We start from the raw sequence: 23,137 nt of genomic DNA on the forward strand, positions 1-23,137 counted from the left end.
ACCGTGGGGGAGTGAGGCCCACGGCAGTGGCCGGAAGCCCGGACCTCACCCACTCCCTCCCGTGCTCAGCCTCCTGGAGTCTCCTCCGTAACCCTTTGCTTTCCTGAAAGGAGCAAGGTGCTTTGAAGGAGCCTCCATGGTGGCCAGGGCTGAGGGTGTCTGTGCTAAGCGGTTGGAGGGTGGGGATCCCAGGGACCATGGCCTGGAAAGGGAGGTGATGTTTTCCACAAGACTCTTGTTCCAGAGCCAGGGGTCAAAACAAGCACGAGGCAGCGTCAGAAGCTCCCTGGGCGGGGTGTGGGTCCCCAGTTCCTGGCATGCAGCCCTGATCCTGGGGCCTGGCTGCCAGTTTCCGCCTGGGCCTGCATAGGGGACATGCAGTTGGCCACTCTGGCTCTGAGCTGGCTGGCACAACGTGTCAGGGTGAGGGGGGCCCTTAGGGGCCTCAAGCAGGAGGGCTGAGGGTACCACCAGCTAGTCTTGGTGGGTGGCTTTGCATGGCACCAGTGTTGGGTGGCATGGGTTTGACCTGTTCTCCCTCCTGGCTCAGCACGGGCCCGAGAGCCCAGTGTCCTTCGGGCCTGCTCTTCCTGGAGCATCTCCGGTTGGAAGGGTGTCCAGGGCTGCTGGTTAAATTTAGTGTAGGGGGTGGGGCAGCTGCCCAAGGTCCACCTGCCACCAGGGCTGCCACTTGGGCTCCGCTGCCAGGGGGCGGGCAGGGGCTGGCTCTGCCTGGGGCCAGGCCCATATTAACCTCTGCTCTAGCCTGGGGGCCAGAGGTCCAGGCCTGCGCTGGGAGGCCGTTGTGGCAGCGGAGCAGAGAAGTGCAAGGTGAGAGGCCTGGGGCCGGCTGTCCGGGGTTCCCTATGGCTCTTCTCCCAGCCAGCAGGATTAGAGGAGCCAAGGCCCGCCTCGGGCCTGTCTGACCGTCTGCCCACAGCCCTGGTCAGAGGAGGGCCGACTCCCTGACCCCCGTGGTTCAGGTTTCATTGTGGGCCGCTGGGGTGGGCCAGCGTTGAGCGTGGCCTTTCAGCTCTGCAGGCCTGTGGAGGTGGGGCTCGGGCGGCCTATCACGACTTGCTTCCTACTCTCTCCTCCAATTGGGAACAGGAGGAACGGAGAACTCAGGTCACCTCTAGCCTGGGGTGTGTCCCAAGGGCAACCCCAGGCTGGTGCCTGGCAAAAGGGCATGACAGCAGCCACGGTGTGAGGTGTCACAGAGCCCAGGGCTAGACTGCCTGGCCCCAGGCCCTTGCCCAGCCCCTCACAGTGCTCATCAGGGACTAAGGTCCAGGTACAGCTCTTGCTGCCCCTGGGCCATGGCTGCCAGCCCTGCAGGGGCCAGATGAAACCCAGAGCCCGAACACCCCTCCCCTCCCCCCAGCACCCCCTGGATTCCTGAGGTCTGGCTCAGTTACTAGGAGACAGGTCTGCAAGCCCAAGCAGATTCGGGTGCCATGAGGGCTTGGCCTCAGCCGAGTCCTGCTAGGGTAAATCCCAGCAGCCCAGGCTCCAGTCTTGCCTTGGGGGTCCCTCCTTTCCAGTTCTGCCAGCTCCTTAGGGCTGCCAGGCACCCACTTCACCCTGAGCAACCCAGGCACTCTGCCTTCTTCCCTCCCCCCATGCCTCGTCCCTTAGAGCTATCCAGACTGACGTCTGTACCTACCCCCCATGTGGGTCTCCTGCTCTCCCTTTGTGGGGACACTGGGCAGGCACTGGGCCTCGCCCCAAGCCCCGCCTGCCACCTCACCCACTGCCTCTGCCTCCCTGGGGCAGAGCTGTGCCCAGACGGGTGGGGCGGGGCCCAACAGTCCCCAGCTCCTTCAGCCCTTCCTGTCCCTACCAGTGGGGCCAGCTGCGGTGAAGAGGGTGCCCTCTTGTCCAGAGTCCCCCTGCTACGTCTGCCCCTCCCAGCCCTGGCCTGCTGAGCTGGACCCAGCTGTACCCATTCCCACTTCTGGTCCTGCCGCCGCCCGAGCTGCCTTCCCACCTGGTCCGGGTAGAGTCATGGCCTCAAGCACAGTTGACCAGAGCCAGGTGGCAAGGAATGGGCTTCGGGAGAAGGTGCTGACGCTGAACAGCATGAACCCGAGAGTGCGGAGGGTGGAGTACGCAGTGCGTGGCCCCATAGTGCAGCGAGCCTTGGAGCTGGAGCAGGAACTGCGCCAGGTACAGCCCAGGGCCCCTTGCTGCCCTCCAGGTCACACTGGTGGTGGGTTGGCCCAGCCCCACTGACACATGGGACCGGGGCTGAAAGGTTAGGTAGGGCACAGCCTCCCTGCCTGCTCCCCTCCCCTCTCCTTCCAGGGTGTGAAGAAGCCTTTCACTGAGGTCATCCGTGCCAACATCGGAGATGCACAGGCTATGGGGCAGAGGCCCATCACCTTCCTGCGCCAGGTGAGGCTCCTGCATTGCCCAACACCACCCCCCGCCCCTCCTGCCTGTGTGCCCCTGCCTCAGCACTCCGTCTTCCCAGGTCCTGGCCCTCTGTGTCAACCCTGATCTTCTGAACAGCCCCAACTTCCCTGATGATGCCAAGAAAAGGGCGGAGCGCATCCTGCAGGCATGCGGGGGCCACAGCCTGGGTGAGAGCTAGGGCCAGAGGAAGCAGAGAGGGCAGATCTGCCCGCTGGAGGAGGGAAGTCCCTTGGGAGGGCTGAGGAGAATTTTGTTTTTGAGGAAGAGGAGTCTCACTCTGTCCCCAGGCTGCAGTGCAGTGGTGCAATCTTGGCTCACGGCAACCTCCGACTCCCTGGTTCAAGAGATTCTCTTGCCTCAGCCTCCTGAGTAGCGGGGGTTACAGGTGTGCCGCACCACGCCCAGCTAATTTTTGTATTTTTAGTAGAGATGGGGTTTCACCATGTTGGCCAGGATGGTCTTCATCTCCTGACCTGTGGTCTGCCCACCTCTGCCTTCCAAAATGCTGGGATTACAGGCATGAGCCGCTGTGCCTGGCCTGGCTGCAGAGAACCTCACCTGTGCTTCCCATCCTGCTCTGCCCCTGGGTTCAGGGGCCTACAGCATCAGCTCTGGCATCCAGCTGATCCGGGAGGACGTGGCGCAGTACATTGAGAGGCGAGACGGAGGCATTCCTGCTGATCCCCACAACGTCTTCCTGTCCACAGGGGCCAGTGATGCCATCGTGGTAGGCCGGACCTGGGCAGGAAGACATGCCTGACACTACAGAGGGGGCACCAGGGTGGGGACGGGTGCAGCCCTAGGCCCCACCAACCCTGCCTTCCTCTCCTTCCCCTACTCCCTGCAGACGGTCCTGAAGCTGCTGGTGGCTGGTGAGGGCCACACGCGCACGGGCGTGCTCATCCCCATCCCCCAGTACCCACTCTACTCGGCCACACTGGCAGAGCTGGGCATGGTGCAGGTGGATTACTACCTGGATGAGGAGCGTGCCTGGGCGCTGGACGTGGCTGAGCTTCACCGCGCCCTGTGCCAGGCACGTGACCACTGCCGCCCTCGCGCGCTCTGTGTCATCAACCCTGGCAACCCCACTGGTGCGTTCCCTGCCTCACCCAGCCCCGCTCTGCTCCTCCCGCACCCATGCCGGCCCCTGGCTGCCCATTGGAGGGCAGTTCCGTCCCCGGGCTCACCCAGCCCTGCTACATCCCCCGCACCCCAGGGCAGGTGCAGACCCGTGAGTGCATCGAGGCCGTGATCCGCTTCGCCTTCCAAGAGCGGCTCTTTCTGCTGGCTGACGAGGTGCGCGCCACGGGGGGTGGGAAGCAGGGTAGCAGCTGGCCCCCATGACGTGACACCTCTCGCCCTTCCAGGTATACCAGGACAACGTGTACGCGGCGGGCTCACAGTTCCACTCTTTCAAGAAGGTGCTCATGGAGATGGGGCCACCCTATGCCGTGCAGCAGGAGCTCGCCTCCTTCCACTCCACCTCCAAGGGCTACATGGGCGAGTGCGTGCAGGCAAGGCGGGTGGAGCCTCCCATGGCACGGCTTGGCCCACTTCACGCGCTGGGCCACCCCTCCCCACCAAGCCTGGATGTGCCCCTTGCCTGGCAGGTGTGGGTTCCGCGGTGGCTACGTGGAGGTGGTGAACATGGACCCTGCGGTGCAGCAGCAGATGCTTAAACTGATGAGCGTGCGGCTGTGCCCACCGGTGCCAGGCCAGGCCCTGCTGGACCTGGTGGTCAGCCCACCCGCGCCCACCGACCCCTCCTTCATGCAGTTCCAGGCTGTGAGTTGCAGGCGCTAAGGGGTCCAGATGACCTAATGAGGGTGGGCTGCCGGGCCGGGGATGCCAAGTGCCCTACCCTGATGGGCCCTCCCTCGGTGGCCACAGGAGAGGCAGGCAGTGCTGGCAGAGCTGGCAGCCAAGGCCAGGCTCACCGAGCAGGTCTTCAGTGAGGCTCCCGGCATCAGCTGCAACCCAGTGCAGGGCGCCATGTACTCCTTCCCTCGCGTGCAGCTCCCCCCGAGGGCGGTGCAGCGTGCTCAGGTCAGGCGGGGGCAGGGCCTTTGGGGTGGGCAGCGGGGGCTGGGTATCCTTCCCTGACAGCTGCCCGTCCCCAGGAGCTGGGCCTGGCCCCCGACATGTTCTTCTGCCTGTGCCTCCTGGAGGAGACCGGCATCTGTGTGGTGCCTGGGAGCGGCTTTGGGCAGCGGGAAGGCACCTACCACTTCCGGTGAGCCCTGGCCCTCACTGCCCGTCCCACCACCCCAGCCCTTCACTCATCGTCCACTTCTTTCAGGATGACCATTCTGCCCCCCTTGGAGAAGCTGCAGTTGCTGCTGGAGAAGCTGACCAGGTTCCATGCCAAGTTCACCCTCGAGTACTCCTGAGCACCCCAGCTGGGGCCAGGCTGGGCTGCCCTGGACTGTGTGCTCAGGGCCCTGGGGGCCTTTGGAGCTCACTGTACTTGCTCTTGCTGCCTGCAGGGGCTGGGCCCCTGCCTCTCTGCAGGTCCCTAATAAACATGTGTGTTAGTCTGACTCTGGGGAGGCAGCATTGGCAGCGCATGGTCCCCTTCTTGCGGGCCTGGGTCCCTGAGCAGGCACTACTGGTGTCTTCAGACAAGGGGCCTTCCACCGCTATCACCCACCTGTTCTTCCTAAACTACTGCTGTGGGCTAGGTCTTCCCCGCTGCCTCTGGTTGTGCGGCAGAGCCTGTCATGATCACACAGAAATGGGGTGAGACTCCGGGGTGTGAGAAAAGCCAGGCCCTGCACCCCTTTGTGGAAGCCCCCAGAGCTACTGGGATGGGGACAGGGCCCACCCGAGGAAACACAGCCCTTCCTGAGGAAGGTGCAGAGAGCTGTCTCCTTCCTGGCTCTCTTTCCCTGCAGTCCATGTCTTCCCTGGGGCACGGGGAAATGCTCAACTTGCATGGTGCTGGCTGGATGGGGTGACTTGATAGCTCAGGGAGGAAGTCTTTTTTTTTTTTTTTTTTTTTTTTTTTTTTTAGGGACGGAGTTTCACTCATGTTACCCAGGCTGGAGTGTAATGGCTTGATCTTGGCTCACCGCAACCTCCGCCTCCTGGGTTCAGGCAATTCTCCTGCCTCAGCCTCCTGAGTAGCTGGGATTACAGGCATGCGCCACCATGCCCAGCTAATGTTTTGTATTTTTAGTAGAGACGGGGTTTCACCATGTTGACCAGGATGGTCTCGATCTCTTGACCTCGTGATCCACCGGCCTCGGCCTCCCAAAGTGCTGGGATTACAGGCTTGAGCCACCTTGCCTGGCCAAGGGAGGAAGTCTTGGCTCTCTTTTACCTGAAGCAGCAGAGGTGGTGCCACTATCTGGGGGGCCAGAGAGACCACCCTTGCTATCATTGTGTGGTGTGAGGCGCGGCTGGGTGGAGTGGGAGGCAGAGGGAGAGGAAACTGCCAGGGGAGGGCTGGGGCTGGAGGAGGCAGGGGTAGGGCCCAGCAGCAGTGGGGAGTGCTGTGTCCTGGCCTGGGGAGCATGGCTGAACACCTACCACGTGCAGACACTGCGGGGGGTCACTGACTCTGCACTGATGGTCTTTTGAGGTAGGTATGATAGTCCCCATTTGATAGATGAGAAAACCTAGGCCCTATGAATCTGCTGAGCTAAGAAACCCCCTCAGAGGCCTCAGCAGCTGGAAAAATGCATTGGGTCCAGTGCCCTCAAGTCACCCAAGGACGGGGCCAGCCCCAGTCTCTTAGAGACTCACAGACTTGGAGATGGGACCGGCCAAGGGCCATTTTTGTTCATTCTGGAGATAGTTTTTACCACAGGCCACACTTCACAGCCTCATGTGGGCCTCGGGAGCCCCAGAGGGCACAGTTCTGGGCAGGGAACAGGCAGGTGGGCCCCTCCCTTGGCAGGGCGGGCTCGTGTCAGGCAGGACACTCCTAGTCCTGTTATCAGACACTGAAGGGCGACACAGGCAGTGGCTGGCCGTGTCCTGGGCTGACCTGGGCCCTGCCCTTTCACACTACCCTCCTGCCTTCCATGCCTCTGTGACTGCCTTAGAGAGGGGCTGAAGCCACAGACACAGCAAGGTGGGAGTCTGGTTTCAGAAGTAACGAGTGGAAGAGGGTGGAACCCATAAGCGGACGCCTTCATGGGGGCGGCTGGAAAAGAGGGGCTGGACACTGCAGCAGCCAGACTCCAGGACAGACACCAGGGAGGACGCACGCCTGGCGCAGATCCGAGCTTCCTGGGAGGGATTAGGGCTGGCCGCGGGTGCAGGCCGGTTCTTACGTTCGAGGCCGGCCCAGCTGTGCAGCTTCCCTCTCTGGGCCTCTCACTCGCGCAGCACCTCGGTGGGAGCGCGCACGTGGCGGGGCGGCCGCGGGCTCGAACCCGGACTGGCCACCGGGGGCGCCCGCGAGCCGACGCTCTGGCCCGCTACGGAATCTCTGGCCCGCCCGACATTCCGGCCCAGCTGGTGGCCGCCGGACTCCGGCGACGCCAAGTCCGCGCACCGTGTGATCCGTACTCGGCTTTGTGGCTCCAAGGGACCGAGAAGCTGCTTAGTCCCGCCCGGCGGTGCGGGGCGCGGGCAGAGGGCCATGGGAGGCAGCGTCCCCGCCCCGTTTACCTGCGGCTGCGCAGAGCATGCTGGGAGCCGCGGGAGGCAGTGGCCCCGCCCCCTTCACCGGAGGCCGCGCAGAGCATGCTGGGAGCCGCGGGAGGCTGTGGCCCTGCCCGCTTCCCCCGAGGCCGCGCAGAGCATGCTGGGAGCTGCGGGAGGCAGTGGCCCCGCCCCCTTTACCTGCGGCCGCGCAGAGCATGCTGGGATCCGCTGGCTGCCAGTGTCCGGAGCGCTCGTCCCCGTTTGGTTCCGGGTTCGGTTCTTCAGGGATGTGGATACTCCCAAGGCGTTAGAGCGAGTGTCCAGACCCCAGCCTGCCTGTACGACGCTGACTCCGCTCGGTCCCAGAACCAAAGCCGTGCCGGGGTGTAGCCCCTGACCCCACGCGGAGGAGACCTCGCCTTGCGGGACCCCACCTGGAACTCGACCTCCCGGCCTCGCAACGGGCCTGAGCCGCCATGCGCGGGAAGCTGCTGCCGCTGGCCGGCCTCTACTTGGTGCAGGGCTTGCCCTACGGGCTCCAGTCCGGCCTCCTGCCCCTGCTGCTGCGCGCCCGCGGCTTCTCTCTGACGCGCGTGGGGCTGGCCAAGGCTCTGTACGCTCCGTGGCTGCTCAAGCTGGCGTGGGCCCCGCTGGTGGACGCGCGGGGCTCGACGAGGGTCTGGCTGACGTGCAGCACAGCGGGCCTGGGGCTGGTGTGTGGGCTGCTGGCCGGGCTGCCCCCGCCTGGAGCTGGCCAGGCCGGGGTGCCCGCCGCCGTGGCGGGGCTGCTGCTGCTGCTGAACCTGGGTGCCGCCGTGCAGGACGTGGCCCTGGACGCGCTGGCCGTGCAGCTGCTTGAGCCGGCAGAGCTGGGGCCGGGCAATACCGTGCAGGTGGTCGCGTACAAGCTGGGGGCCGCGCTAGCCGGGGGAGCGCTGCTGGCACTCCTGCCCACCCTCTCGTGGACGCGGCTCTTTCTGCTCCTGGCTGCCTCCTACTGGCTGGCCGCGGCCCTGGCCTGGGCTGCACCAGCCCTGCGGCGGCTCCCACGGCCGCCCCCCTCCGAGCAGCGTCCCCACACCGTGCACTTTCTGCGGGCCGTGCTGGCCGTGCCGGGGACTCTGTGGACTGCAGGCTTTGTGCTCACCTACAAGCTGGGTGAGTGAGGCCTCGAGCCAGGCAACAGCAGAGGTGGGGCTTCCCAGACAGCTCCAGGCGTGTCCCCGGGGGCTTGCAACCCTTTACCCGGCCGCCCTCTTTCTGGGGTATGACCTGTACGACCTGGCCCTGACGGGGGCTCTACAGCTGGGCCTTGCGTCGTGTCCTCCCGCAGCTCTGGCCACAGCCCTGACGGCTCTCAGGCTGCTCCACATCTCCAGCACCTGCGGCTCAGGAACACTGACTGAGGGTCTAGTCGGGGAGAAGAGGTAGACATGAGACCTCCCTTGCTCATGGCCCACCTCCCTACTCCAGGTGAGCAGGGTGCCAGCAGCCTGTTTCCTCTTCTCCTGCTGGACCGCGGCGTTTCTGCCCCCGAGCTGGGACTGTGGAATGGTGTGGGTGCCATGGTGTGCTCCATCGCTGGCTCCTCCCTGGGTGGGACACTGCTGGCCAAGCACTGGTGAGCCCTTCCCAGGGTGCCCCACCCACCCACTTGTATCCAATCTGCCCCCCAATCCCCTTAAGTTCCCAATTTCTTCACCCCCACCCCAGGGAGCTGCTGCCTCTGCTGAAGTTGGTATTGCGGCTCCGCCTTGGGGGGTTAGCCTGCCAGACTGCCTTGCTCTTCCACCTGGATGCCTTGGGTGCCAGCTTGGGCCCTGGCACAATCTTGAGAGGTGAGGGGCTGGTCTTGGGGAGGGAGGAAGAGAGGGGCCAGGAGCCTGGGGCACTGCTGACCTCTGCTTTTCCAGGGGCAGCCTTGCTGAGCCTATGTCTACAGCACTTTTTGGGAGGCCTGGTCACCACAGCCACCTTCACTGGGATGATGCGCTGCAGCCAGCTGGCCCCCAGGGCCCTGCAGGTGAGCATACGTAGCAAGGACAGAGGGACTGCAGGACTGGGGGTGTGTGGGCCTGACCCTGACCTCCACACCCTCAGGCCACACATTACAGCCTTTTGGCCACTCTGGAGCTGCTGGGGAAGCTGCTGCTGGGTGCTCTGGCTGGAGCCCTGGCCGACGGGCTAGGGCCACATCCCTGCTTCTCCCTCCTGCTCGTCCTCTCTGCCCTGCCCCTTGTGTACCTGGGTCTAGCACCCAGCACCTTGCTCTGAGCTGGGCAGCTGGACAGCTCAATAAAGCCACATGTGCTTGTGACCCAGATGTCTCTGCCTGGAATATGTAATGTGCATGTCCCCAGGCTGTTGGGGCTGCTTCGTTGGACAGGAGGGCCCATAAAAACAATGTAAGCAGCTGGGTGTGGTGGCTTGTGCCTGTAATCCCAGCTACTTTTGAGGCTGAGGTAGGAGAACTGCTTGAACCAAAACCTGGGAGGCCAAAGTTGCAGTGAGCCGAGATCACGCCACTGCACTCCAGCCTGTGCTACAGAGAAAGACTCCGTCTCAAAAAAAAAAAAAGGTAAGCACTTTTTATTCTGCTTTTTGAGCCTCCTCGTCCCACGCCCTGTGGCAGGTTTTGCCCAGGGCTTGTCATTGTCCTTGCCGCTGACAATCCCAGCTCTGCCCCACATCCTCCACGCGGTGCAGTCAGCGGCCCACCTGCAGCAGCTCTTCCGTGGCCAGGCGCACCAGAGCGTGGAAGCTCAGGTGCAGGTATTTTCTCCAGAAGCGCCGGTCCTGCCCGAACACCTGGGCTGGGTAGCAGGGGCTTCCTGCGGTGGAGCCGACACAGTCATGAGGACCGTCCTGGCCCTGGTCATGGCCCCCGCCCCCAGCCTGTTATCAGGTGGAGCCCCCCAGTCCTCACCAATGCCGTGGAAGATGCGGGCCACAGCCCTGCCTGAGAACTTCTCCTCTGGCCTCAGGGATAGGAGCTGACGGATGTCACGGCGGACCTGGTCTTCCCAATCTTGGAGCTGTGCGTGGACAGGCACCTCAGGCTTCCTCTGAGCTCCTGTGGCACCGTGTCCACACAGCAAGCCCCAGGTGGCCCAGGGAACCTGCAGCCCTGGTGTGCCTGCATGTCCCTGCCTGGCCTCAGGGCACTCACCCTGGCCTGCCCTGGCTCGGGACCCTGTGCATCCCCCAAGCCGCCGGGCCCCTGTGCTTCCTCTTCCACTTCCTCAAAGTAGCGGCTGAGCAGGTCCTTGAGCCTGGTACTGCGCTCCTCATCCTGCTGCTCCAGGCAGGGCCCACAGCTGGGGAAGGCTACGCTGTGGAGGAGAGCCTGTCACAACTGGTCACTGCAGGAGAGTGGATGGTCCCAGGCCCTGCCCACCTCCTCCCAACCTGTGAAAGGCCTGGAAGGTTCTGTGCAGATGGGCCAAGGCCTGGTGCTCCCGGGCCTGTACACGGCCATACAGGAAGTCACAGATCTGGTCCTTCTCCTCAGCGGTCAGGTCACCTGGGGTGCGAAGGTGGAAGGCCAGCTCCCTGAACTCCACAAGTACCCCTGTGCTCCGCCACAAACCTGCCAGAAAGCAAGTCAGATGCAGGCAGGCAGCATCCAGGGCGGGGTGGGGAGGGGTGGGGAGCGGTGTACCTGTCCGAGGTTCGTGGTCCCACTGCAGCTGGTAGAGAGCCCGCCGCACACAGGCCAGCTCCCAGTCCATGGAGTCTACCAGCTCGACCATGTCAAACTCTACTGAGCTGCTGCCTTGTCCTGGGTCCTCAGGCAGCCGCTGGGCCAAGCACACAGCCAAAGGGGGACACCTGTGCTGAAGACAAGGGATCATGTGGCCAGCAGCCCTGACTCTCCAACCTCATCCCTGCTCAAGGAAGGGCATCTCACCTGTGGGCCAGGGCCTGGAGCTGGGCAGGGCCGCCAGAGCAGTGCAGATAGCAACGGGCATAGGTGGTCGCCAACAGCTCCAGCCAGTGCCGTGGGTGCAACTCCAGGTAGCACAGCAAAGTCTCGATGGCTGGGGGCAGAGCAGGGCTCAGGGAACGTGGGGCCGGCCCATCCACACCCCCGTGGTTTACCCTGGGTTCCTCACCCTCCTCTGGCATGTCCAAGGCCTGGACGGTCGGCTGCACTGGGAGTGCCCGTTCGTGGCCCACACAGGCCCTTCTAGGTCCTGGGGCTGCTTGGCGGCCACCAAGCTGCTCCACCTCTTGAGGGGGGGACTCGGCCACAGGGATGTCCCCACCCCTGGCCCCCTCCTGCTCTGCGGGCAGCCTGGCGCAGGTACAGGATGGGAATACGCGCTGCACCAGTCTCTTGATGGCCCAGAAGTCCATGCCGTTGGCGTGCACGTGTCTGCGCAGCTCTCGCAGGTCTTCCCCCTGGAGCGCGACAGTCATGAGGGTGGACAGAGCACTGGGGGCCCGAACACTGCTGGTTGGGGGGATGCCCACCTGGGGCTGCAAGAAGAGATGGCAGTGGGCAGGCTGCCCGTCACGCCCGGCCCGTCCCACGGCCTGCACATAGCTCTCAAAGCTTGGGGGCAGCCCCAGATGCAACACAGCCCGCACGTCTGGCCGGTCCAGCCCCATCCCGAAGGCCACTGTGGCGACCACCACTCGCAGCTGGCCCTGCATGAAGGCCCGTTGTACCCGCTGCCGTTCCCGGCTGCACATGCCTGCGTGGTAGGCCTCAGCCATGGTTTTGGGGGCACGACCTTTGAGGAAGACAAGCAGATAGTCAGTGGGATGGGGCATGGGTGCTCAAGGTGGGTCCATGGGGGCACCAGCCCTGTCCATGCCTCACCTTTAGGCCCTGGGCCCTGGGCCGGATGCAGGCAGGTTCGGAGAAGTGCAGCAACCCGCTCTGTGTCCTCCCGCCGGTTGCAATAAATGATGATGGAATCCAGGTTTCGAAAGCGTTCGCCTTGCAGCAGAGTTAACAGAGCCTGACAAGGAGCGGTGAGAGTGGGCAGTCAGAAGTGAGGAGCAGTCAGCATGGGTATTCAGGAGTGGGGGAGTGATCAGTGTGCGCAGTTGGAAGCTGGGGCCCTTTGGGGTCCCCAGAGCATGCACACCCACCTGGTCTGTGTCCCTGTCCATGGACACAGAAAGGTGCAGGTTAGCGGGAACTGGGGCTGGCCCATGGAAGCCAGGGTCTTCGGCCACAGCCAGGTGCTGGGCCACATCACTGGCTGTGCGGCGTGTGGCTGTGGCCGTGAGACCTAGGAAGCAATGCACGCCCATCCGCTCCCGAAGCACCTGCACCAGAGGCCATGGTGGTGTGAGGCTGCCTAGCCTACCCTACCCTGGTCCTAGCCACCCACTCCACTTCACACACAGCTCACCTTACAGACACGCAGGTAGCAGGGCCGGAAGTTGTGGGACCACTGAGAGAGGCAGTGGGCCTCATCGATGCAGGCAAAAGCCACTGGAGGCAGCTGCGTGGCTGGAGGGAGACCCCCGGCTCCCACCAGTGCCTCGGGGGTCAGCAGCAGCACATGTACCTGGCCTGCCTGAACCTGAAAGCAGCAGGATCAGGGGCACAGCCCAGGTGCCCGCCCACTGCCTCCCTCACCCCTAGGCCCATGAGGCCCTCACCTTCTGCAGGACAGACTCCCGCTGCTTACTGGTCATGCCCGAGTGGATGCAGGCTGCCTTGAGACACGGGGGCAGGCGAGACACCTGCAGATGCAGCAGCAACGGCCGTCATAGGCCAGCCCAGGCCTGGCCCGCCCTCAAGTCATCCCAGAGATGCTAACCCAACAGCTGTTGCTGCCTCCATCCTAGGCCCTCTGGGGAGAGGAGAACCAACCCCTGGGTCCTAGGGCCAAGGGATGGCTCCCTTCCCAGCACAGCTCCCGTGGGGGTGGCCGTGGTGCCGGTGGAGCCGGGCTGCCTCGACCTGCTGCCAGGACTGGGACTGCAGCCACAGACTTCTTGAAGCTCCCGGGGGAGGGAGTGGTTTGGAGACGAGCAGCAGTTGCCTTTGGGAGTCACAAGTGCTTGTTCTCAGCTGTGTATGCGTGCCCAGGACCCTGTGTGCACACCTGGTCGTCCATGAGTGACAGCAGGGGAGAGATGACCAGTGTGAGGCAGGGGCTGCGCCGGGCGTAGAGCAGTGCCGGAAGTTGGTAGCACAGGGACTTGCCAGCCCCTGTGGGCAGCACCAGCAGCGTGGAGATGCCTAGATGGGGCAGGAGTTAGTGGCAAGGCCCTGCAGCCCAGCCTCAGCCCGGCCTCAGCCCTGGTAGCTGTGCTCACCAGAGAGGATCCGCATGACCGCACGCTCTTGCCTGGGGCGGAAGGCTTGGTGCCCCAGTTGCTCCAGGGCATGGAACACCTCCGCTGGCGTCTCTGCAGATACAGCTATTGATTAGCTAATGATTGAATCACCTCAACCTCTCAGTAAAGGCTCTGGACCAGAAGCTGATTGCTCACCTGCCACCTGCCCTGAGGGCCCCAGGGAGTAGAGTGGCAGCACGGTGGGGGCCAGGCCAGGCACCTCAGGCACAGGCTGTGGCGCAGGAACCAGTGGCTCAGGCCTATCAGGGTCTGTGTCTTCCTCACTTGCTGGGATCAGGCAGGAGAGAGTGGAGTTTGAGCTGCAGTCTGGGCTGAGATAATACTGGCAAGACAACCACTGCCCAAAACCCTCCCTTCCCCCAAAGGAGGTTGGCAGCAGTGCCCTTCCTCTGGCCTACTTCTTTCAAAGCAGAAGGAGCTGACACTCATCCTCATCCCTGCCACATTCCTTCAGGGAAGCCAGGGTAGGGCCTGGACCAGGGGTACCTGGAAGGGCCTTTTGTTTGGGACAGAAGTGTCCCCCAAAAGAGCACCTTGCTCTCTCCACAGTGTTGTCTGGACCGACCCCCGTCCAGGGCAGATTCTCACCTGGCTGGGGACACTGGGGTGCCCTGTGATCAAACTGCCCATTCAGGAAACAAGACTCCTTGATTGTGACTGTGGTATCACCACGGCCAAAACACTCCCCTTTCTTTTGCCACTTCTGCTTCCGTGCCTGGGGGGGCCCACATAGGAGTGTCACTGGATGGGAGATGCCGGAGTTGACAGAAGGGAAGGGAGCACCTGTCCCAGCCTGTCACTGTCTCACCTGCTTGCGGAGAAGCCTGCCACGGAGTGCCCGGCCCCGCACATAGCGTTTCTGCTTCATGTTCAGCCGTACGTAATTGCCCCTGTCATGGCCAGCCATCCTAGGGAAAATGTGCAAGTGAGCTATGCCCTCAGCCTTCTCTGCCCTGGCTTGACTGGAGGGGCTGAGTCTGTGGTACCTGGGGGTCGACCGACTGCTGCACGGCTGAGGTGGCTGTGCCTGTACAGGTTCCCCTGGAGAGTCTTCCTCAAGTGCTATGGCCTCAGCCGCCTCAGACGGAGGTCCAGCTTGGCTGCTCTGCTGCTGGACCTGTGTGGGGCTCCCCCAGGGCACCTCATTCCGTCTCCGCTTCTCACCTCGACTGCTGCTGGGTTGGGGGCTCCCTGCACCGATGCTGACTTCTTGGAGGGCTGAAGCCTCTGGGCCCTGGGAGCGAGCACCAGGACCAAGGACAGCGGACTCACCGGTGGTCAGAAGTTGTGATTCCTCTGAGCCTAGGCCAGGCCTGCAGGGTTTGGGGGCCCCCAGAAAGTCTGGGACCCCACTGTGACACCGTTGCAACCAGCCAGGATCTAGGGAGCCCAGCCGTAGGCTCAGGGATGCCCGCAGGTGCTGGAGCCGACCTGGCCTTGGCCGGGGCCCAGAAGGCTGTGGAGGCATATCACTGACTTTTTCTGCAAAGGTGGGGACAAGTCCTGTGCCTGGGAGCTTTGGGATGGGTGTCTTGGATGCGGATCTTTCTGGAGGCCAAGGTCTGTGGCCCAGAGCTGGGCTGGCCTGGGAGGGGAAGAACAGAATGGCAGCAGGCACTCAGGCCCCTAGGCTGCTGTAGACTCTGAAACCTGAGTCCCTACCTTCAATCGCAGGGCAGGCTAAGAAGCACAGGGCTAGACTAGAAAGAGAGTCAAGAGCAGAGATCCCTAGAAGCTCCCTCCCAGGAGAGTGGTGCCCTGATTGGCATCGGAGCCTATGCCTGTCTGTGTGGAAAGAGTGACAGAAAGGAGATGGGCAGCCCTGCCACTCTGGGTCTAGCATAGACGCACTGCTTGCCCACCCGTCACCTGCAAGGTGCCTTTCAGATTGGCCTTGAGTCGCTGCCCATAGTCCCGGAACAAGCCCTGACAGCTCCGCCCTGGGGTAGGTTGTGGACTCTGGGTCGCAGCCCGATTCAGGTGGGGCCCCCAGCAGTGCGGCTCTGGCGCCTGCAGGAGACAGTGGGAGCACAAGCCAGAGACAGGCTGGTGTGCGGGTAGAGGCGCTCCCAGCCACCCCTCCCACACCTGGAGCGAGGCCCGGCCTTTCCCCACTTTGCCCAGTCCTCCTCCCAAGTTCTGTGCCCCACGGAGGCCTGGCCACGACTCCGTGGCTCCCGCCACTCCGCCAAACAGGAAAGTGGGAGGAGTTTGGGGTGGTGGGGCCTGGGTACCTCCTCGGCCGCCGCGGGGAGCGACTCTGGGCTGCGGGGCCCGCCGCCGCCACCGGACTGACGCACCGTCCGCTTCAGAGAACTGTATTCCCGGTAGAGCGCTGCGTGGGCGCGCGGGAGGCGGGGTCAGGGTGGGGGCTGGGCCCCCACCGACCCGGCGCCACCCCGCCCCGCCGACCCGCGCGTTCTCACCGCGGGTCTCCTCCGGCGCCGCCTTCACGTCGTCCTGTAAAAAGAACAAGTCAGCAGCTGGCCGCGCCCTCAGCCCCTCGGTCCCGGGGCAGTCCGCACCTGGCTTGGCCGCCGCCCGTGCTGCTGCCGGAACGCGCGCTCCCACGCCTGCAGCCGCTCCCGCAGGTCCCGCAGCCGCTCCATGGTGCGCCCGCCCCGCCACAGCGCCCGCGGCAGTTCAACTAGTCTCCCGCGCTGCAGACGCTGGGGCCGACAGCCAATGTGGGCGCGCGGCGAGCCGAGGGCGGGGCCATCGTGCCCTGGCAACCAATCCACCAGGCCCTGGAAGAGCAGCCAATGGGAGGCGTCGACGTCATCGAGGGGCGCCACGGCGCCGGGCGGGACGCGACGGACGATCGAGGCGGGGCCGGAGGCGGTGGCTGCGGCTGCGAGACTGGTGAGCGCGGGCCGCCAAACGGGGTTCGGAGCGGGGCGGCGCGCGTCCCTGGCCCGGCCTGGCCTAAAGGGGCGGGGCGCCGATCGCTTGGGGCGGCCCAGCTGTGGGAGGGAGTGGCTACACTTGGGAGCCCAGGGCGGAGGCCGGGAGCCCGGGCGGCGCCACCGCGGGCGGCGAAGGACTGGGACTTCCCAGGCAGGTCGGAGGGGCGTCAGGCCCTGGTGGGAGACGCACCGGGCCTGGAGGAGCAGGCCCCGCCCGGGAAGTGAAAGAGCGGAGCGTCCAGCGCCTCCCGCGGCTCAAGGCCCTGAGGAGCCGGGCGGGGGCGTCTTCGCGAAACGCAGGCAGCCTAGGACCAACGCGTTCCCTGCCGCCGGCGGTAGGGGCGGAGGCGTCTCACGGAGGCTCCTGCCTCCCTTGGTGGCCAGGCTGGCTGCTTTCGTGTCCTCTCGTGACAGGTGCTCGGTTGGTCTGTCCTGTCAGAGCGAGGTATGATCGTCGAGATTTCGTCCACGGGCAGAGCGAGGCCGAGGGTTGGCGTCTGGGACTTTTCAGGAACCGGTGCCTTAAGGACTTCTTTGTATGTAGAAAAGTCGGCAAAAACAAGGGCCCTGGGACCAGAGTGTCTCCCCAGCTCCCTTCCCTGGCTTGTCACTCAGGCTGACCTTGGGCTAGGCATAGGCCTCCAGTTTCTAATCTCACAGGGAGATGGCTGCGATTTAGTTTTGAGGGTGCTGCAGCCAGCAGCAGGGCTGGCACCGTGTCACATGCACCTTGTTTCTTTGGTAGCGTTTGTGTGCACCTCTGCCTCTTGGATGCTGCTTAGGCAGCTTTCTGTGCTTTGTCTGAGAAATCTGTAGCCTTGCACCTTCCAAATCTCACATACTTAAGATTTGGGTCTTTCCACAGTGGCTCTCCAGGAAGGAGGGAGAGGTCTAGACCAGTGGTAAGGGCCACCAAAGATGAGAGTTGCTTTCTGTCAGGGGCCTCCGTGCTTGGTGACACTCTGGACAATAGTAGTATTTTGGGGATCTTACATTGAAGGCTTGGATTTGGTAGGCCACATCATCTGGACTCAGTGCTCCCTGGGTCTCAAGTCTTTTCAGCCTGCCCTGTTGCTTACGAAACTATGTGTGTGCTTCCAGCTCTTCTTTGTTGTGTTTTGTGGAGTCCAAGGGTAACCGTGCAGACCCTCTGTGAGGAAGGGAGGGAAGGGAACTGTGATGTGATTGCTTGACCCCTTGGAGCGTCCAGTCAACACTAATGCTGACAGAGGTTGGTGGGGAGTGGTCTAGGCTTTATTCAGGTTTCAAAGAAGGCTTTATGAAGGAGCTTTGTAATTTGGGAGGCCCGAAATACCCGTGGGGGGCCCTGCAAGGCAACAGTCATCTGTCAGAAGCACACCCAAGCAAGTGAGTTGTCAAAAGACGCCACGCTGCTTGATGCTTGGTTTTCCTGAAGAGGTCCTGTGCTTCTGGAGGGCTGGGGCTGAGTTGTGTCCTTGTCTGCCAGTCCACTGCACCCAGCCCAGCGCTAGCCATCTAATAGGTGCTTTCTAATAGGTGGTTCTCTGCTAACTGCTGACTTTGTTCCAGGCACTATGCTGGGCTTTCCTACCAACTGTGTGTGGCTTGGTAGTGGCCTAGGGTCTCTCCTCCCTGCTGAAGTCCCTCTCCTGCAGGTGGCTGTCTGCCTGGCCCAGCGCCATGCACACGCTTGTGTTCTTGAGCACGCGGCAGGTGCTGCAGTGCCAGCCAGCTGCCTGCCAGGCCCTGCCCCTACTGCCACGCGAACTCTTCCCCCTGCTGTTCAAGGTGGCCTTCATGGACAAGAAGACGGTAGTACTGCGCGAGCTGGTGCACACGTGGCCCTTCCCGCTGCTCAGTTTCCAGCAGCTGCTACAGGAGTGTGCCCACTGCAGCCGTGCCCTCCTGCAGGAGCGGCCTAGCACTGAGAGCATGCAGGCCGTGATCCTGGGGCTGACTGCCCGGCTCCACACCCCAGAGCCTGGGGCCAGCACACAGCCCCTCTGCAGGTATGGACTTACCTGAAGGGTCGTCAGGCCAGGGGTATGTAAGTGGGTCACTGGAGGAGGGTCTAGGCTTGGGTCATAAAGTTAGCAAGACCTCATGCAGGAACAGGCACATTGCTCCTGTCCCATGGTAGCTGGGAGGGGGAATGTATGGGCCCTGCCCTTGACCCCTTCCTCAGACCATTCCTACTCCCAGGAAGCATGCGCTGCGGGTGCTGGACATGACAGGACTCTTGGATGATGGTGTGGAACAGGACCCTGGCACCATGAGCATGTGGGACTGTACTGCTGCCGTCGCCCGCACATGCATCGCCCAGCAGCAGGGTGGGGCCACGGAGCCTGGCCCAGCCCCCATCCCAGTGGAGGTGCGTGTGGACCTTCGGGTAAACCGGGCGTCCTATGCGTTCCTGCGAGAGGCGCTCCGAAGCAGCGTGGGCAGCCCGCTGCGGCTCTGCTGCCGGGACCTGCGAGCCGAGGACCTGCCCATGCGCAACACCGTGGCACTGCTGCAGCTTCTGGATGCAGGCTGTCTGCGCCGCGTGGACCTGCGTTTCAACAACCTGGGCCTGCGTGGCCTATCTGTAATCATCCCACACGTGGCCCGCTTCCAGCACCTCGCCAGCCTGAGGCTCCACTACGTGCATGGGGACTCAAGGCAGCCCTCCGTGGATGGCGAGGACAACTTCCGCTACTTCCTAGCCCAGATGGGCCGCTTTACCTGTCTGCGAGAGCTCAGCATGGGCTCCTCACTCCTTTCTGGGAGGCTGGACCAGCTGCTCAGGTGAGCGGGCCCCACCACTGCCCTGCCCTCCCTTCAGTAGGCACCCTTCCTACCTCTGCCTGTCTGTGACCCCTGTGTCCCCTGTAGCACCCTGCAGAGCCCCCTGGAGAGCCTGGAGTTGGCCTTCTGTGCTCTGCTGCCTGAGGACCTGCGCTTCTTGGCACGGAGCCCCCATGCTGCTCACCTCAAGAAGTTGGACCTGAGTGGCAACGACCTGTCTGGCAGCCAGCTGACGCCTTTCCAGGGTCTGCTGCAGGCATCAGCGGCCACACTACTACACCTGGAACTCACTGAGTGCCAGCTCGCAGATACCCAGCTGTTAGCCACACTACCCATCCTTACTCGATGCGCCAGTCTCCGCTACCTTGGCCTCTATGGCAACCCACTGTCCATGGCCGGCCTCAAGGAGCTGCTGCGGGACTCAGCGGTGCAGGCTGAGTTGCGTACTGTGGTGCACCCCTTCCCTGTGGATTGCTATGAGGGCTTGCCCTGGCCGCCACCTGCCTCTGTCCTGCTGGAGGCCTCTATTAATGAGGAGAAGTTTGCCCGTGTAGAAGCAGAGTTGCACCAACTGCTTCTAGCCTCGGGTCGTGCCCATGTGCTCTGGACCACAGACATCTACGGGCGACTGGCTGCGGACTACTTCAGCCTATGACGAAGTAGCTCTGGGTGAGACACAGGCTGTCCTGCAGTCTCTTTGAGTAGGCAGGGCCTTTGCTGGGACCCCGCCCTGGAGGCCTGTCACAAAAGCACTTATTTCTGGTTTCCTGCTGGGTCCACCTTGCTTCTGGGCACACGTTTAGGCCCCCCACCCCTGCTTTCTGCAGTGCCCCATGCGATTTGCCCTGCACTTGCTCCATAATTGGCTGATTGTCTGTGGGCCCCAGGGCTGTGTGTCAGGCCTGCATCACCCTGCTCAGTTTGGCTGCCCTCTGGAGTCCTGATCCTTTGTGCAAATGCTTTGGGATCCCTGTTGTGAGTTGAGAGAGATGATGGTCCCTCTGGGCCTTTCCCATCCCCTTATGGAGAGCTCAGTGTTCTGGGGTTGAAGTTGGAAAGAGGCCTGATTCAGGGAGGCTGGGGTCCCCAGGCACTCAGGCCTCTTATGTGTTCCCTGCTCTGCCACCCAGCCACCCCATTGGGATGGGCTTGGGCTGGAGGGAGTCATCAAGGTGCAAGTGTGCCTGGAACTTTAATTTGTGGCTGTTTTTTTTATGTCCAAGTTGGTCACCCTTATCCTTATGTCTGCTGTCACCCCCAGCATGGCCACTGGGCAACAACTGCCTCCAGCCTGTCGTTCCGCCCTCTGCGGGGCAGCGCCATCGGCACTGCCTGCCAGTCCTTGCTCTTCCCCACCTTTTGGAGGCCCAAGATCTTATACTGTGGTCGGCCAGGGCTAGTGAGCTGCCTGCCGCAGAACCGGAGGCTGGGGGGCGATGTCTTTTCGGAAGAGCTTCAAGTGAGGTGTCGGGGCCTACCTGGCCACCTTTCATCGCTAGCCCAGGATTCCCAAGTGCAACGCTCCCGGCCTGGCGCCCGGCGCCCCACACACGGCTCGGCGCACAGTGCGCGGCTTCCACCTTTACTGACGGAGCATGCGCGAGGCGGCGCCGGCCAATCTCCGGCGCCTACGTCATCCGCGCGCGTCCCCCGGACCTAGCAGTGGATCTCGTAGGCAACCGGCGGGGGCACGCGGAGCCCCGGGGTTGCCCCCTCTGCCGGGTCGCAGTCCGCGGGCGCCTCCGCCGGACCCTCGGCGAAGAGGGGCTTGGAACGGTTGATGACGAACATCTCGTGGCCGCGCTCGTCGCGGAGCTCCTCGAGCTGCGCGAACGTGCAGGGGCCGTCCAAGTAGTCGTTGACGAACAGCGCGCCCTCCCCTGGGGGCCCCCGCGCCTTTTTCCGCCTCCGGCGCCGGCGACAGATCATGGCGGCTAGGAGCACCGCCGTGAGTGCCAGGAGCGCGATGGCCGCCGCGATGGCCGTCTGCGTAGCCAGGCCCAGGGCGCGGAAGGCCATGCTGCCCGCCACGGGCCGGGGCTCGCGGCCGGCGGGTCGGGCGGCCGGGAGCGGCGGTTGCGCGGGCTGCTGCGGCTGCTGCCGGGACGCGTTGACCAGGAGCCGGAAGGGCACGCGGGCGGCGCCGCCGGCGTTGGAAGCCTCGCACTCGTACTTGCCAGCGTGCGCCAGCGTTATGTTGCTGAGGAAGAGCATGCCGCTGCCCGTGTCGGATGCCGAGTGCCCGCCCAGCACCGGCGCCCCGCCTTCTAGCTGGGCCTGGGCTCGTGGCCGGCCCTCGCGTGGCTGGGGCACCTTTCTCCAGGTCACCAAGGGCTGCGGGTAGCCGGAGGCTTCGCAGGCAACCCGCAGGTCCTCACCCAGGTTAGCTGTGAGCTCCAGCGGCTGCACGTGCACAGAGGGCGGAATGCAGATGAGGCTGCTGTGGGATATATCCAGGAGGCTCTGGAGCGCCAGGCGCGGGGGCTCTGCACACATGATCTTCTTGTCCCTGGAGCTGAGCAGCCGCTGGCCACCCTCCTTGATCCAAGCACCCAGCCAGTGCAGGGCGCAGTCACAACGCCATGGGTTCTCTGTGGGAGAGCAGCGTCAGGCAGGTGGCTTGGAGGTGGTGCTAGAACACAGCCTGTGCAGTTGGGGTTCTGTGGGCCAGGACGGGGCCTCTTTTCCACCTCCTACAGCCTTTTCACACGGAATCCATGGCCCCTGCCACCCGTTCCTTGACCCCAAGCTCCTGGCGGTGGCGCCAGGCCCTCCCCCCTCCCCCCCATTAAGCTCTGTGATGCCTGCCTATTACAGATCACTTCTCCGCTGGTCTCTGAGAAAGCACCTGCTCCTCAAGTCTTCCTGAAACAAGTCCCACAGTTTTTGGAAACCTGGGGATCCACATAGACATCTCACCAACACTGAAACCTTGCAAATCCTCTCAGCCTTGTTTTTGGATGCCTTCTCCTGGGGATGTCCCCAATCCTGGTCAGCTGTCTCTCTCCTTTCCAGTTTTTGTCTGCCTGCCCTCTCATAGCCGAAAAGTGTACAAAGCACTTAATTCTGTCAAGTCACTCTGTGGGGTGCCCGTCTTTTCTGTCTTAGGCAGGGTACCTGAGCTGTGTCCCCTAGCACGCCCATTCCCGCAGCCCTCCACCGTGGCTGCAGGTGGTGGTGGGGCCCTCCAGACCTGCTCGGTTGCCTCCTGTCAGAGCCCCTCCACACATGAGCCTGCCCCCTACTGCCACCACCGTGGCCAAGACAGTAGACAAGACAGAGATGCTTTAGGGGAAGAGGTACCTGTGAGGCGCAGGACTTGCAGACTGGCCAGGGGCTGCAGGGCCTCTCGGCTGATGGTGCCCAGCTGGTTCCTGCTGAGGTCCAGCAGTGCTAGGGAGGACAGCCCCGCTAGAGCCTGGTCCTCCAGCAGCTCAATGCTGTTTTCCTGCAGGTGAAGCTCCTGCAGTCGCTGAAGTAGGAACAGCAGATCGTGAGGAAAAAAGGACGCCGAGGTTGGGGGCAGGTCCCCTTCTTACCAAGCTAGACTAAGTTGCCTGTTCTAACTACTCCGTCCCTACAGGGCGAGGGGCCATAATGGAGTATCCCGCCACTTTAGACCCCAGGCGCTCACCGGCAGGTGCAAGAAGGTGAAATCCAGTAGTCGCGCTAGCTGGTTGCCCGCCAGGTAGAGCACGCGCAGCTGGGCCAGGCCTGCGAAGGCGCCGCTGCGCAAGGCGCGCAACCGGTTGCTGGTGAGGGCCAGCTCGAGCAGGCGCGGCTGCGCGCGGAAGGCGCCGGCCTCCAGGGCGCGCAGGCTGTTGTTGTGCAGGTAGAGCCGGCGCAGAGCGGCGAGCGGCGCCAGGGCTCCCGGCTCCAGGCGCGCGATGTTGTTGTCCTGCAGGAACAGCGTCTGCGAGCGGAGGAAAGAGGAGGCTCTTACTCCGCCGCGGGGGTCTTCCTCTCCCTTGGGGCACCCCATCCGCCAGCAGCCTCACACGGTGCCCACCTGCGTCCCTGGCGGGATTCCCAGCGGGACGACTCGCAGCCGCAGAGCGCCACACTCCACCGTCGCGCTGTAGCAGCGGCAGGCGACCGGGCAGCCGGCGGCGCGGGGGGGG

At 63.6% G+C, this 23,137-nt stretch overlaps 5 protein-coding genes across 20 annotated transcripts; 3 read left to right on the plus strand and 2 right to left on the minus strand.

Moving 5' to 3' along the window:
- Window positions 1-22: 22 nt before the first annotated feature.
- GPT (glutamic--pyruvic transaminase) lies at window positions 23-4,958 on the plus strand. 3 transcript variants are annotated; one of them, XM_032256560.1, is made up of 12 exons: window positions 23-831; window positions 2,004-2,169; window positions 2,308-2,397; window positions 2,477-2,585; window positions 3,012-3,145; window positions 3,266-3,509; window positions 3,635-3,714; window positions 3,786-3,922; window positions 4,029-4,203; window positions 4,309-4,464; window positions 4,539-4,651; window positions 4,718-4,958. In XM_032256560.1, the coding sequence occupies exons 2-12, from the start codon at window positions 2,008-2,010 to the stop codon at window positions 4,806-4,808; spliced, it is 1,491 nt and encodes a 496-aa protein (XP_032112451.1). In that variant the 5' UTR covers window positions 23-831; window positions 2,004-2,007; the 3' UTR covers window positions 4,809-4,958. The 3 variants fall into 3 exon arrangements, with proteins under 3 accessions (XP_032112451.1, XP_032112440.1, XP_032112460.1); XM_032256549.1 differs by lacking the exon at window positions 23-831 and having other exon boundaries at window positions 838-2,169; XM_032256569.1 differs by lacking the exon at window positions 23-831 and having other exon boundaries at window positions 838-2,169; window positions 2,515-2,585.
- Window positions 4,959-7,192: 2,234 nt separating this feature from the next.
- Window positions 7,193-9,335, plus strand: MFSD3 (major facilitator superfamily domain containing 3). 2 transcript variants are annotated; one of them, XM_032256623.1, is made up of 5 exons: window positions 7,193-8,172; window positions 8,488-8,635; window positions 8,728-8,852; window positions 8,928-9,037; window positions 9,115-9,335. In XM_032256623.1, the coding sequence occupies exons 1-5, from the start codon at window positions 7,491-7,493 to the stop codon at window positions 9,286-9,288; spliced, it is 1,239 nt and encodes a 412-aa protein (XP_032112514.1). In that variant the 5' UTR covers window positions 7,193-7,490; the 3' UTR covers window positions 9,289-9,335. The 2 variants fall into 2 exon arrangements, with proteins under 2 accessions (XP_032112514.1, XP_032112508.1); XM_032256617.1 differs by having other exon boundaries at window positions 8,728-9,037.
- A 243-nt stretch (window positions 9,336-9,578) lies between these two features.
- Window positions 9,579-16,006, minus strand: RECQL4 (RecQ like helicase 4). 9 transcript variants are annotated; one of them, XM_032256528.1, is made up of 21 exons: window positions 15,867-16,003; window positions 15,768-15,801; window positions 15,576-15,676; window positions 15,211-15,351; window positions 14,150-14,926; window positions 13,930-14,056; window positions 13,477-13,608; window positions 13,300-13,392; window positions 13,086-13,222; window positions 12,637-12,720; window positions 12,384-12,557; window positions 12,118-12,297; window positions 11,843-11,984; window positions 11,491-11,753; window positions 11,130-11,418; window positions 10,925-11,054; window positions 10,676-10,845; window positions 10,423-10,603; window positions 10,184-10,346; window positions 9,941-10,049; window positions 9,582-9,845 (listed from the first exon to the last, which is right to left on the minus strand). In XM_032256528.1, exons 1-21 carry the CDS (start codon window positions 15,948-15,950, stop codon window positions 9,721-9,723), a joined length of 3,636 nt encoding a protein of 1,211 aa, XP_032112419.1. In that variant the 5' UTR covers window positions 15,951-16,003; the 3' UTR covers window positions 9,582-9,720. The 9 variants fall into 9 exon arrangements, 8 of the variants coding, with proteins under 8 accessions (XP_032112419.1, XP_032112414.1, XP_032112411.1 ...); XM_032256523.1 differs by having other exon boundaries at window positions 10,423-10,845; XM_032256520.1 differs by having other exon boundaries at window positions 11,130-11,753.
- A 126-nt stretch (window positions 16,007-16,132) lies between these two features.
- On the plus strand, window positions 16,133-20,212 carry LRRC14 (leucine rich repeat containing 14). 5 transcript variants are annotated; one of them, XM_032256652.1, is made up of 4 exons: window positions 16,133-16,203; window positions 17,885-18,238; window positions 18,432-19,016; window positions 19,104-20,212. In XM_032256652.1, exons 2-4 carry the CDS (start codon window positions 17,910-17,912, stop codon window positions 19,669-19,671), a joined length of 1,482 nt encoding a protein of 493 aa, XP_032112543.1. In that variant the 5' UTR covers window positions 16,133-16,203; window positions 17,885-17,909; the 3' UTR covers window positions 19,672-20,212. The 5 variants fall into 5 exon arrangements, with proteins under 5 accessions (XP_032112543.1, XP_032112525.1, XP_032112550.1 ...); XM_032256634.1 differs by having other exon boundaries at window positions 16,134-16,203; window positions 17,799-18,238; XM_032256659.1 differs by lacking the exon at window positions 16,133-16,203 and adding an exon at window positions 16,211-16,692.
- LRRC24 (leucine rich repeat containing 24) lies at window positions 20,208-23,133 on the minus strand (the record flags this gene model as incomplete). Its single annotated transcript, XM_032257416.1, has 4 exons — window positions 20,208-21,607; window positions 22,320-22,488; window positions 22,651-22,929; window positions 23,026-23,133. Coding segments are annotated over 4 exons (1,491 nt in total), but the record flags the coding sequence as incomplete, so codon positions are not given.
- Window positions 23,134-23,137: the final 4 nt, after the last annotated feature.

Source organism: Sapajus apella, unplaced genomic scaffold (genome assembly GCF_009761245.1).
Source record: "Sapajus apella isolate SASKATOON/1434 unplaced genomic scaffold, GSC_monkey_1.0 scaffold3, whole genome shotgun sequence".
NCBI classification, from domain to species: Eukaryota; Metazoa; Chordata; class Mammalia; order Primates; family Cebidae; genus Sapajus; species Sapajus apella.